Source organism: Podarcis vaucheri, assembly GCF_965113315.1.
Source record: "Podarcis vaucheri genome assembly, chromosome: 13".
In the NCBI taxonomy this organism is placed as follows: Eukaryota; Metazoa; Chordata; class Lepidosauria; order Squamata; family Lacertidae; genus Podarcis; species Podarcis vaucheri.
The window spans coordinates 26733048-26746843 of record NC_138751.1 but is presented as its reverse complement, the minus strand read 5'-3'; the positions used below and the strand labels follow the sequence as shown (position 1 = coordinate 26746843).

At 43.4% G+C, this 13796-nt stretch overlaps 3 protein-coding genes across 3 annotated transcripts in view; 2 read left to right on the top strand and 1 right to left on the bottom strand.

Annotated features, from left to right (window-relative positions):
* Positions 1 to 13796, top strand: part of LOC309516597 (vomeronasal type-2 receptor 26-like) — a gene marked incomplete at both ends in the record, with an annotated part of 367451 nt that overhangs the window by 313199 nt on the left and 40456 nt on the right. The gene's annotated exons all lie outside the window — the stretch shown is intronic.
* Positions 1027 to 1956, top strand: LOC309517283 (olfactory receptor 5V1-like; the record flags this gene model as incomplete). Its single annotated transcript, XM_082196424.1, has 1 exon — positions 1027 to 1956. The coding sequence occupies one exon, from the start codon at positions 1027 to 1029 to the stop codon at positions 1954 to 1956; it is 930 nt and encodes a 309-aa protein (XP_082052550.1).
* On the bottom strand, positions 5541 to 6485 carry LOC309517262 (olfactory receptor 12D1-like; the record flags this gene model as incomplete). Its single annotated transcript, XM_082196404.1, has 1 exon — positions 5541 to 6485. The coding sequence occupies one exon, from the start codon at positions 6483 to 6485 to the stop codon at positions 5541 to 5543; it is 945 nt and encodes a 314-aa protein (XP_082052530.1).

Here is a 13796-nt window from a genome sequence, read left to right as displayed (position 1 = left end):
AAAAGAAATCTAAAATAATTGGAAAAGATTAAAAAAAATGTTAAAGCAATTTACAGTGTAGACTAGACTCACTGAAATAAATGAATCTAAATTAGTTGTGTCCATTAATTTCATTGCGTCTGTTCTGAGTAGAACTAACTTTGGATAAAGAGAGACCAAGCCACAGATTATAGGGTGCAATGGTATGTTTCTGAGGCTTGGCTATTGTGTGGCAAAACGGACACAGAATTTTAGTTTAAGGTTATTGGCAAAATTTTAGGCCACAACTTTATTGAATTACAGAAATGTGAGCGGTATTGGCTTAGGCATTGGCTTAGACTATATCAGACTCCTGCCCCCTTTGCAGGAAGTCAATAAGGGTAAACCTTACAAAGCCCTAGCTCCTCAAGCGGACTTCGGACAGGATCCAGGCCCTGGATTCCTTTAACGGAATACCATAGTGGATCAAGGAGACAGGAATAAAAGTAAACAGCCAAAGTTATCAATACTTGCATGAGGTACCCTCCCCTCCATTTTCTTTACTTAGTAAGAAGAAGGAAATGGAGGTGAATAACTCACAAAATACATAACGGTAATCATAAATTGTGAATCGCATGATGCCACTCGAATTCTACACCACACTTAATCTAATAATTATTTGCTTTGCAGTTCTTTGAAACTCTTGTTTGTGATCATTTACTCCAAGCTAATTGGCTGAGGAGCTATGGTATTGCATGGTGAGCCATACAACTCTCAAAGCTGTCCCTCCTCCCAGAGGCTTGATGAATGTCCAAGGCTACGATCCTATATATGCTTAGCTGTGGGATTTTTCCAGTTGAACTCAGTGGAGGTTAATTTCTTAGTAGAGATGTGCAGGAATGAACTGTGGTTGAATCAGCTTAACAGTCTTCCTTCTTTGCAGTACCTCAGAGGAGAAGACTTCTAACATTGCCAGGTGTTCTTCTTTCTTAAAAAGAAACAAATCTGATTGTCAAACCTTTCCAGTTAAAATTAATTCTCTCAGTATGATCCAAAGGATATGCAGGAATGGAAGGTAACAATCAAACTTCTGTGACAGAATTCATCTTACTGGGCTTCTCTGGCTTCTCTCAAGCACAATTTCCCCTCTTTGTGGCCTTTGCATCTGCCTATGCAGGAGCTCTGGTGGGCAACATTTCTATCATCACATTGATCAGGGTCTGTCACACACTTCACACTCCTATGTACTTTTTCCTGGTCAACCTCTCCCTCCTGGACATTTGCACCATCACTGCAATCATTCCCCAGATGCTGCTGAATTTAATGGATGAGAAAAAGACCATCTCCTTCCAATGCTGCTTAACACAGGCTTATTTCTTTGTCATCTTCCTGGCCACTGAACTGCTGTTGTTGGCTGTGATGGCTTTTGACCGCTATGTAGCCATCTGCCAACCTTTGCGCTACACCATCATCATGAGCCAGAAAGTCTGCAGTTACTTAGTGATTGGGACATGGGTGCTTGGTATCCTACTTGCCAATGTTCATGTTCTCTCTGTCCTCCGCTTGTCCTTCTGTGGACCCAGTACTATCAACCACTTCTTTTGCGAGCTACCACCACTGCTTCAGCTCTCCTGCACAGACACAACCTTCAACCAGTATCTAATGTTGGTGACGGACCTCTTTTTGGGCTTTGGTTGCTTTCTGATGACTCTAGTCTCTTACATCTACATTGTTTCCTCTATCCTGAAGATCCAATCAGTGCAAGGGAAGAAAAAGGCTTTCTCCACATGCTCCTCTCATTTAATGGTGGTGACACTTTTCTACAGTTCAGTCATTTACACTTATGTTAGACCTCCATCCATGTACCTTGACATGGACAAAATTGTAGCAGTATTGTACACAGTGATCACCCCTATTCTCAACCCCCTTATCTACAGTCTAAGGAACAAGGAGGTAAAAGAGGCATTCAAGAAGTTTGTGAGGCTAGACAGAAACTAGGGTAATCCTCAATTCAGAATTGAAGAATTAGAACAGATTTCTTCTAGCCTGATATCAGAAATACTAGGGGTATTCTACATAGTGCCACACCATCACTCTTAATGTAAATCTCTCATTGCCTTGGAGCTAAACAACACACATTTTCTATATATGTCTTTTGGGTAACTGTATCCTCACACTGAAATTCTCATTAAAACCTGTTTAATATGAGAAATTTCACTAGTAAAAGCATGTTAAATAATGTTCCAACAAACACTGGAGCTGCTGGGGTGGGAGGCAAATCAGATTTGTCAAGAGGAATGGTTAAATAGCCAAGACTGTGCATCACAATGAATTATCACAGTTAATTTAACACAATTTCTGTCAGGGAACTGGAGACAGAGAGGGAGGAGGGAATGAGAAGTTATCAGGAGAAAGCCCCTTTGATTAGCAGCTTTTCGTCTTCAGAAGAGAGAGAAGATGAAGGGGGGTCAGAGGGGAGTGAATCTGAGAGGGAGGAGGTACTTCTGAGGGCAAGTACCTCTCGTCACAGAGGAAGGAGGGGGGTTGGGCTTAGACGTTGGTTATGCTGGCCCCCAAAGCGGAAGGTAGTTAGTCGGGACAACTACCCACCATGATCGGATTGCATCTTTGAACTGCTTGTAAATAATGTCAAGAAGCAATAAGGCCTTGTAAAATATGACTGGATTCCCGGACTCTTATCTCAGCTGAGCGCTTACAACTCACCTTGCTGACAATTTCCTTTTATTATTAAAACATATGTGGCAAATTGGTGGATATGTGAAAATTCATCTTAACCACATGCTAAAACTAGAAAGCCTTCAGATGCCTATCTTTTTAATTAGAAAGGCTTCAGTTTCATTTTCTTTTTAATTGGGATGATTCTATACCATGTAGCAAACTCCCTCAGTAAAGATGGGAACAAGAGAATGTGACCAGGTCTGGGTGATTTAAGCTTAGACAAGTCAGATATGTCAGAGACTATGAATTCAGAGGTTCTCTGTATCTGGCAGTGTTTACTATAATTCAACAGCAACTACTCTTGTTGCAGGGGTCTTGTGACCACTTATTTCTTGAATTGGGAACACCTTAAAGGTGAGGCACAATGGATACAAAACTGAAACTTTATTAACAAGTATTCTATGAAGAATAGATCTTAATGGTTTCACTTAGATCCAGGACTGCCTACAAAGTGGTCAATGGCAGGTAGGTTGGGAGGTGGGGCTGACTCAGGGGGTGGACCCAATGGAGCATGAAGTCTTCCTTTGAGTCTGCTGTTGGGGCATTTAAAGCAGCCTGCTCTGGCTCTAGTGCTCAGTTCTTCATTGGCTCACCCACCCTCCCATTGTGTAAAGGTTTGTCTTGGGTAATTTGACCTTGCTATGGACTCTGTTGGTTGCCATATTCAGGGCCAGGCAGGAATTTGTCCACCAGGCCAGTTGGCTCCTGTCTGTTGGTTTTGCCTACCAAATAGCAATGGTCACAAATTAGGTGGCTTAGGCATTGGGTGAGCCTTAGTCTTGGATGGAGAGGAGGTTGTAGTCTCTGCCTACCCCTTCAAGTGAAAAGGTATCCTGCTAAAGGGATCTGAGATGAGCTGCTTCTGTACATGGGGAGTTCATATGCCCAAAGGGTGGAGGGGTGGGGGTTGGGCCATAGCACTCGTCAAGATGATGATCCCCACAGGGGCCCTCCTATTTTATATAAGTCCTAGGACCCGACACTGTCAGGTTGACCCAGGGCTTCACTTCTGGTAGGCAGGCCAGAAGTTGGGGTTTATGCCCAATGCCTATGCCAGACCTCTTACATCTTTAACCAATAAAGTTGTAGCCTTATTTGACCCATAAACTGTACTATGTCTGGTTCTTCCTAAATAGTTGAGGGGCAGTGGGTGGGTGGAATCTTGACATGACTTTGTTCATTATTTCCCTAGTGGGATAGGGATAAAAAAAATGTCATACAAGTAAAGTCATGGATCATGATGAAGTTCAGCAACATAAACTCAATCTGTGCTTTTTGTACATGCACTTCAAGGTGTATTTTTATCACATTTTCCAAGAGTTGTCATGCAAAATGATTGAACCCAGAGATAAATGTTATCACCGGTGCTATTTTTCTAGAAAAATAGGTGCTGAAATTCACCATGAACACCTCCCTTGTTCTCTTAGAATGGCAATGGAATTCATCTGAGAGGTGCCAGAACTGAGTTCCAGTGAGTTCCAGCTGATAAAAAGACCTGGTTATCATGTTTTAAAAGCTGCAAATCAAGCAGCTGCTGGAAAAATCAGAGACAATGTATTAGCAGGAAAGAGAAAGTGCAGGAAGAATGCCCCCAAACACCAGCAGAGGAAGCGGTGTGTGGTGTGTGCAGCCTGCCCCGGGTGTCATCCCTGGGAGGGAGTGACATTGCCACACTGCCCCCTAAGGAGCTTGCCGCTCACCGCGGACGGCGCCCCCCTGGGACTCTTGCCCTGCCCTGTTAAAAAAACTGTGGGCAAAGGCCTGGCCAGGGCGAAACCTCTTATATACCTGCTGTGATTGACAAGGCATCTGACCCTCACCTGAATCTCATAACTCTCTTAACAGGTGATTTGGTCTGCAGCCACAGTGTGGAAATAAAGGATGATATTGCCCACCAGATACCAGTGTTTACACCAGCGTAATAGAGTTGGCCGGGATGCCAGAAGGGATATAATTAAGAGCTTTCTACATTATCTGCACAGCAGGGGGTGTACAGTCAACAGTGCATAGGCTGAACTGACGTGTTCCCTGCTGGTTACCTGCTTTCAGCAATAGGGGTCGCTGTTTGGTAGTACCCAGTTGGTTAGCTGTCAGATTCTAGAGCTCCCTATAGGTGGCTTTTAGGTAATTCACAATATACAGAGTCCATTCATAAAACACAGTGTTCATTCATAAAGCAGTAACGTAAATCTACATTGCTACATATTGGGTGTATATTTCAGTAGTTGAACGTACAGGTTTATGGTCATACTGTAGTGTAGTGCTTATGTGACTGTGAATAAAAGATGGCTGGGCTCATTGTCTTTGGGTTTGGGGGGAGAGGTGGCAAAACTGATTTCCAGTAAGTGCCCCCCCTTTGTTTCCATAACAAGTCCTTCATTCTTGTTATGTGACACCAGGGACCTAGAAGGGGCAGGGCTTGTCAGTCCAAGCCCTGCACAGTCTCATCAGGGCTGCCCTTAAGGCAATTGGAGCAATTGGGCCAAATTGGGTGCCACTCCTAAGGGGATCTAGATGGATCACACCTGGGCAATCTAGATGGATTATATTTATATCTATGAGATTTTGCAGACTTTAGCTGTGAACTGGGGCCCTACCAAAAAACAAAAAACAAAAACCCAAGTTGCACTCCACTGCTTCAAATTGGACCCCAATGGCTAGCCCTGAGTATCATAGTTGCTGGGCCCAAGTTGTCCTGCCCTCACATGAAGTCTTGGGTTTGCAATTTTGGGAGAGGGGAGACTGCAGCACTGGGGAGAGGGCAGGCTGGTGAGGCCTGCTAGATTTAGAGGCCCTAGGCTTCAGCCTACTTAACCTATACATAAATCCAGCGCTGCCTCTAATCATTTCCATTCAGTGAAAAGTGAAAATCTTCCCAAAATCTTCACCAAGGCAGCTTTGACTTCCTGGTTCCTCAGAGTATAAATAAGTGGGTTCAAAACTGGTGTGACTGCACTGTATATTAGGGTCACCATCATGTCCCTTTGAGAAGCATTACCCACAGAGGGGAGCATGTAGTTAAACAACACTGGCACGTACATCAATCCAACCACCATCAGATGGGATCCACAGGTGGAGAAGGCTTTCTGTTTACTACTTCTGGATTTCACTTTGAAGAGAAGGAAAGTGATAATGTAGAAGTAGGAGAGGAGTGTTGCTATAAAAGGACCCATTGCAATGCAGCTGGTTACAGTATTGAGGAGCATGAGGTTGAGGTGTGTGCTGCCGCAGGCCAGTTTCAGCAAAGGTTTGATGTCACACAAAAAATGCTCAATGTGATTGGGCCCACAGAAGGGCAAACGGGCAGTTGCCACTGCATGCATCAGGGCATGAAAAAAGCCAGTGGACCATGTGGCTGCTGCCAAGAGTTGGCAGACGTGCTTGCGCATGATGATGGAGTAACGCAAAGGGTTGCATATTGCAACATATCGGTCAAATGCCATTATTCCCAGAAGAATGACTTCGCTGCTGCCCAAGAAATGGAAAAAGTGGAGCTGGGCCATGCAGCCAGCAAAGGAAATGGTTTGGACTGGCAACAGAAAACCAGCTAGCATCTTAGGAACAGTGACTGTGGAAAAGAAGATGTCAAGGCAGGAAAGGTTTCCAAGAAAAAAGTACATGGGAGTGTGCAGCTTTGGTTCAACTATTGCAACAAGCACAATGGCTGCATTCCCCAGTAGGCTGGCCAAATACATCATCAGGAAGACGGCAAAGAGTGTACACTGAAGCTGCCAGAGACTGGTCAGGCCCATCAAGATGAACTCTCTCACATCTGTTTGGTTCTCCATTGCTAAAAGACAATAGGGAACAATAAGAGGAGGTGAGGGCATTGCAGAATGCTCATAAAATCATTTATCCGTATCAGAAAATTTAATAGTCATAGAATCATAGAATAGAATAGAATCATAGAATCATAGAGTTGGAAGAGACCACAAGGGCCATCGAGTCCAACCCCCTGCCAAGCAGGAAACACCATCAGAGCACTCCTGACATATGGTTGTCAAGCCTCTGCTTAAAGACCTCCAAAGAAGGAGACTCCACCACACTCCTTGGCAGCAAATTCCACCGTCGAACAGCTCTTACTGTCAGGAAGTTCTTCCTAATGTTTAGGTGGAATCTTCTTTCTTGTAGTTTGGCTCCATTGCTCCGTGTCCGCTTCTCTGGAGCAGCAGAAAACAACCTTTCTCCCTCCTCTATGTGACATCCTTTTATATATTTGAACATGGCTATCATATCACCCCTTAACCTCCTCTTCTCCAGGCTAAACATGCCCAGCTCCCTTAGCCGTTCCTGATAAGGCATCGTTTCCAGGCCTTTGACCATTTTGGTTGCCCTCCTCTGGACACGTTCCAGTTTGTCAGTGTCCTTCTTGAATTGTGGTGCCCAGAACTGGACACAGTACTCCAGGTGTGGTCTGACCAGAGCAGAATACAGTGGCACTATTACTTCCCTTGATCTAGATGCTATACTCCTATTGATGCAGCCCAGAATTGCATTGGCTTTTTTAGCTGCCGCGTCACACTGTTGGCTCATGTCAAGTTTGTGGTCAACCAAGACTCCTAGATCCTTTTCACATGTACTGCTCTCAAGCCAGGTGTCACCCATCTTGTATTTGTGCCTCTCATTTTTTTTGCCCAAGTGCAATACTTTACATTTCTCCCTGTTAAAATTCATCTTGTTTATTTTTGCCCAGTTCTCTAATCTGTCAAGGTCATTTTGAAGTGTGATCCTGTCCTCTGGGGTGTTAGCCACCCCTCCCAGTTTGGTGTCATCTGCAAATTTGATCAGGATGCCCTTGAGTCCATCATCCAAGTCGTTGATAAAGATGTTGAATAAGACCGGGCCCAAGACAGAACCCTGTGGCACCCCACTAGTCACTCTTCTCCAGGATGAAGAGGAACCATTGATGAGCACCCTTTGGGTTCGGTCAGTCAGCCAGTTACAAATCCACTGAGTGGTAGCATAGTCAAGACCGCATTTTACCAGCTTCTTTACAAGAATATCATGGGGCACCTTGTCAAATGCCTTGCTGAAATCAAGGTAGGCTACATCCACTGCGTTCCCTTCATCTACCAGGCTTGTAATTCTGTCAAAAAACGAGATCAGGTTAGTCTGACATGACTTATTTTTCAGAAATCCATGCTGACTATTGGTGATCACAGCATTCCTTTGTAGGTGCTCACAGACTGTTTGCTTAATGATCTGCTCCAGAATCTTCCCTGCTATTGATGTCAGACTGATTGGGCGGTAATTATTTGGGTCCTCTCTTTTCCCCTTTTTGAAAATAGGGACAACATTTGCCCTCCTCCAGTCTGCCGGGACTTCGCCTGTTCTCCAGGAATTCTCAAAGATGACTGCCAGTGGTTCTGAGATCACATCTGCCAGTTCTTTTAATACTCTTGGATGCAGTTCATCTGGCCCTGGAGACTTGAATACATCTAAACTAGCCAAATATTCTTGTACTATCTCCTTAGTTATTCTGGGCTGTGTTTCCTTTGCTGAATCATTTGCTCCAAATTCTTCAGGTCGGGCATTGTTTTCTTTATCGGAGAAGACTGAGGCAAAGAAGGCATTGAGTAGTTCAGCCCTTTCTGTGTCCCCTGTTTGCATTTCACCATCTTCTCCTCTGAGTGACCCCACTGTTTCTTTGTTCTTCCTTTTGCTACGAACATACCCATAAAAGCCTTTTTTGTTGCTTTTAACCTCTCTAGCAAGCCTGAGTTCATTCTGTGCTTTAGCTTTTCTGACTTTGTGTCTACACGTGCTGGCTATTTGTTTGAATTCCTCTTTGGTGGTTTCCCCCCTTTTCCATTTTTTGTACACATCCTTTTTTAATCTTAATTCAGTTAAAAGTTCTTTAGATAGCCACCCTGGCTTCTTTAGGCACCTTCCATGTTTCCGTCTCATTGGTATTGCCTGACGTTGTGCTTTTAGTATCTCCCTCTTAACAAACTCCCAGCCATCATGAACTCCCTTTCCTTTTAGTATTGTTGTCCATGGGATCTCACCCAGCACTTCCCTAAGTTTTATGAAGTCGGCTTTCTTAAAGTCAAGAAATTGAGTCCTAGTATGCTTGGCTGCTCCTTTCCGCTGTATAGTAAACTTCAGAAGAGCATGATCACTCGCGCCTAATGATCCTTCCACTTCTACCCCACTAACCAGGTCATCAACATTGGTTAGGACCAGATCTAAAATGGCTGTTCCTCTTGTTGCTTCTCCCACTTTCTGGACAATGAAGTTGTCTGCAAGGCCAGTGAGGAATCTGTTTGACCTTATGCTCTTGGCTGAGTTTGACGTCCAACAAATATCCGGGTAATTGAAGTCCCCCATTACTACTATCTCCCTTCCTTTTGCATGCTTGGCCATCTGTTCCAGGAAGGCATCATCTATGTCCTCCGTTTGGCTTGGGGATCTATAGTAAACTCCCACAATGAGGTCTCTGTTATTCTTCTCTCCCTTAATTTTGACCCAAATACTCTCACTTTGGCTTTGAGGATCTAAATCTTGGATCTCTTCACAGGTATACACATCCCTGACATATAACGCCACTCCTCCTCCTTTCTTGTCTGGTCTGTTTCTCTGAAATAGATTGTATCCCCCCATTATTACATTCCAATCGTGGGACTTATCCCACCAGGTTTCAGTGATGCCTATTATGTCATATTTAGTTTGCTGTACCAAGAGCTCAAGCTCATCTTGTTTATTTCCCATGCTTTGCGCATTAGTGTACAGACATTGAAGTCCATTAATCATTCCCCCGTGTCTCTTATTTAAGGATTTTTTCCTCCCACCACTAGGTCCGCGTGCTGTTTGCTCCATTTGGTCTATGACATTTGGATGATCATCTTCATTAATTGATAGACTCCTACCTTCAGGAGCACTGTCTCCCTCCCCCACATTAGTCAGTTTAAAGCCCTCCTGATGAGGTTTCTGAGATTTTTGGCAAAAACATTTCTCCCAACCGTTGTGAGGTGCAGCCCATCACTTGCCAGAAGTCCATCTTCAAGAAACTGCAGTCCGTGATCTAAGAATCCAAACCGTTCCTGTTTACACCATTTGCGAAGCCAGCTGTTCACTTCCACTATTTTCCCCTCTCTCCCTGGGCCACGTCGTTCAACTGGGAGGACAGATGAGATGACAATTTGTGCATTTAGTTGCTTCAATTTCCTGCCGAGAGCCTCGTAGTCTCTTTTGATCTTCTGGAGGCTATTGCTTGCAGTGTCATTGGTTCCCACATGAACCAAGAGGAAGGGGTATTTGTCATTGGGTTTTATGATTCCTTGCAGTCGTTCAGTTACATCTTGGATCTTAGCCCCGGGGAGACAGCACACTTCCCGAGACATCTTGTCAGGCCCACAAATCACTGCTTCTGTTCCCCTCAGTAGGGAATCCCCTATCACCACTACACGCCTCCTCTTGGGTTTGGTCGGGGTTCTTCCGTGAGCTGTCCGTTCCAAGGTCGCCTGCACATTCCCTGAGGACTGACTTTGCTGCTCGTCTTCATATACCTGATCGACTGTAATGAGGGAGAGATCCTCAAATGGAGTCTGCTCTTCGTCTTCCATGCTAGGGGAGAGGACCTCAAAGCGATTGTGTATTTCTAAGCAATCAGAGTGAACCCTGGGCCTCCTACTTCTTTGAGTCACGTTTCTCCATATATCTGGCTCCTGTGTTGGTGAACTAGACTCCTCAGGGGAGTCCCCTGTCTCCTCCTTGGTGGAGACGGTGTGCTCTGTTGCTTCCAAGAAGAGCTCCAGCTCTCTAATTCTTTGGAGCGTAGCTACACGTTCCTCCAGTTGCTGGACTTTGTCTTTTAAGAGGGCAATCAACATGCAATTGCTGCAGGTAAAGCTGCCTGCAACCTTTGGCAAGATGGCAAACATTGCGCAGGAATCGCAGGCGACTGCAGCTGTTCCCTCCCCTTCCATCTTGAGATCGTGTCGTTGGGGTTGGCTACAGAGGTCCTCCATCATAAAAAGCTTTACACAGGGAAAACAGCTAATCAGCCACCAAGAAACACACACACACAAGAAAACCACAAGTCAGTAAGCTCTGAAACTGCAGTGGGAATAGAAGGTGAACGAAACAGGCTAATAACATGCACACAAATGATGGAAGGTGACTTAGAACTCCCCAGCCTAATTGTAAATGCATCTCTCACTGAGTTTGGCGATATCAGTTAATACTTACGAGCTTCATCTTCATATTATCTCTTATCTCATGGCGTGGGGGGGATGACTATTTGAAGCTGCACTGTAGCATCAGAGTCCATCATGACCAAGAGAATCCATACTTTCAGTCAACAAACTCAAAAACATTCATCATTCATACTTCTTTGTATTTTGCAATGCAGTCTTCCAATTAAGTAATGTGTACAGAAAAATCACATGCTGAGATGAAGAGTGAAGAATATGCATCTGCTAGTGAGGAAGACATTCACCTATGAATTATATTATATAAAATTTGTTTTGCAAACATGAGTATATTTAGAGAAATTCATGCAAACACCCAGTGAATCTTCATGCAGATAGATAGTGAAATTTAAAGAACCAAATTTAAGTTTGAAAATAATGAGATCCTGAGAAAAACCAAACAGAGATATTTGGCCATCCCTACCACAGATACAGATACTAGGTGAATTTTGTAGCTGGTGCACAGTCTTACAATCTAGCTAGAATCTGGATTTCCTGCCTTGAAATACAAATGGGGGAAAGAATCAAAACAATGACAGATATATTTGGAAGCATACAAATCATGAACTTAGGTTAGATTGCCTTTGGGGGGGGGTGTGCCTATTTGTGTGGCAGAGATAGGAAGGAGGCCTAATTCAGAATGAAGTGGCATATGGAATCTGCCGTAAGCTTTTGAAGGAAAAATGGGTTATAAATATGCAAATGCCCTTCCGCACATTTTACCGTTGGTGAAAACAGCATTCAGAATTTCAAAATTATAATGAATGCAAAATGTTCATAAAGAGTTCTAATGAGACTATGAAAGTTAGTCCTTTCTGCAGTTCAGGTGAGATGCTAATTGTATGTTAAAGATGGTAGACTTTGCTGAAATATTTTCACCTTGCTTAGAAACGCATCTGAAGACCAGCAAAGGGTATTCTGCCTCAAACCACAATAATGCAAGGGGCATTGCCTCCAAACATTAATGATAACTCAGTTTTAGAATTAAACACTTAATGCAACAATGGCAATGTTGTGTCCATGCCCGTGTTACCCATGGAAACATACGCATAGGCACACAGGAATAGGCACTCATATTTTAATACCAAATTCCATAAATAACTAAAGCAAGATTGTTATTGCTTTCTCTTTCCAGTATGCCTCATTGGGGATCTTCTGATATGTTGTCTAGGATCAAAGAATGGAAACAGATAGCATTGTTTAGGATCAATGTGTGCTAATCAATTATTTGAGTTGTAGGGCACCAATTCTATTCAATTTAGACCAGCCTTTCTCAACCTTGGGGCCCCAGATGTTGTTGAACTACAACTCCCATCACCCCTAGCTAGCAAGGCCAGAGCTCAGGGATGTTGGGAGTTGTAGTCCAACAACATCTTGGGACCCACAGGTTGAGAACCGCTGATTTAGACCCACTGAAAATAAAGAACCTAACTATGTAATCTTCAATAATTTCAGAGGATGCTATCTGTGTAGGACTAGCATTGGACACAATATTTGTATTTTATCATCATGAACATTTTCATTTTCTATTGTGTTCTTTACCAAGGTTTATTAGCTGTAGCTTTCTGCAAAACAGACTGTAACCTCAAACATGTACACTGCAACTTTCATAAGAAAGAATGGGACAAACATAAATCGCTTCATTAACATCCTGTTATATATTGTGTCCTGTAAAGCTGCAGACAGCTCCTACCTTGATGAATCCATTTGTCCATAACATAAGACTAGAAGTTAATTGAAGCTGAGAATACTATACAAGGTAGGAGGTCATATGACTTTTAATAGATAAAAACAGTGTCACTGATTGCTGTGTGAACCACACATAAATATATGTGCCTAAACCCTGGTATGTAACATGTGACCCATTTGGGGAAAGAACTACCAGCATTAAGTTAGAGACTCTTGATTGTTCATATGGGAATTGAATCTAGAAGCCTATCTATTTTGAGAAAATAAACTAGTTGCACTTTTGAGAATACAGATAGTGCTTTTGAGAATAGAAACAATTTGTGCAATCAATGCATGCTGGCAAGTTGCATTCAATGATCAAGCTTTTTTCTTCTCTTTTCTTTTAAAGTAGCATTATAAATTTTGTTTATTTCGGTAAAATCTAAAAGGACTAGATTTCAGACTAGCAAGACACACATAAGAACTCATTCTTATGTGTGGCAAAGGGGGCAAAGAAAGGTCAATGAGGGGTGTGGCCTTTTAGTCTCAAAGCCAGACAGAGAGAACAAGGTGGTAGTGCTGTGGTTCCCCACCCATAACTTACTGTTACACCCAAACCTGGGGTGGTCATTTCCCCCCCCTCTCCAAACAAACCACAGCTGGATTCAGAAGAGTGATGGGAGGTACCAGCTGATGAACCCTCTAGGGAACCCCCAGAGGAAGAAGGCTCGGAGCCGAGGAATTTGTGGTAAGATGACAATGAGTGGTCAGAGGGAGAAGGAGCAGACTGAGAGAAGGAGGTGTCAGAAGCAGAAGAGCAGACCCTCCAAGTGCCCCTATTTTCCAGGGATGTCCCTGATTTAGAGAAGCCATCCCGGTTTCTGATTTGATCCCAGAATGTCCCACTTTTCCTTTGGACGTCCCTATTTTCACTGGAGAAATGTTGGAGGGTATGGAGTTATCTGACCTCCAAGCCATCTGAAAGCAATCTTGTATAGGGAAGTTGTTTTTTTTTAAAAAGTTTAATGCTTTATTGTGTTTTTATATATGTTGGAAGCTGCCCTGAGTGGCTGGGGCAAGCCAGTAAGATGTGTGGTGTATAAATAGTAAAAATATCATTATGGAATGGGACGTCCCTATTTTCATTGGATAAATGTTGGAGGATATGGAAGAGGTGACAGGATTTAGGGAACAGGAAGAGGCCAAAGCAGAGCACAGTTCAAACTCTGAGGCAGAAGA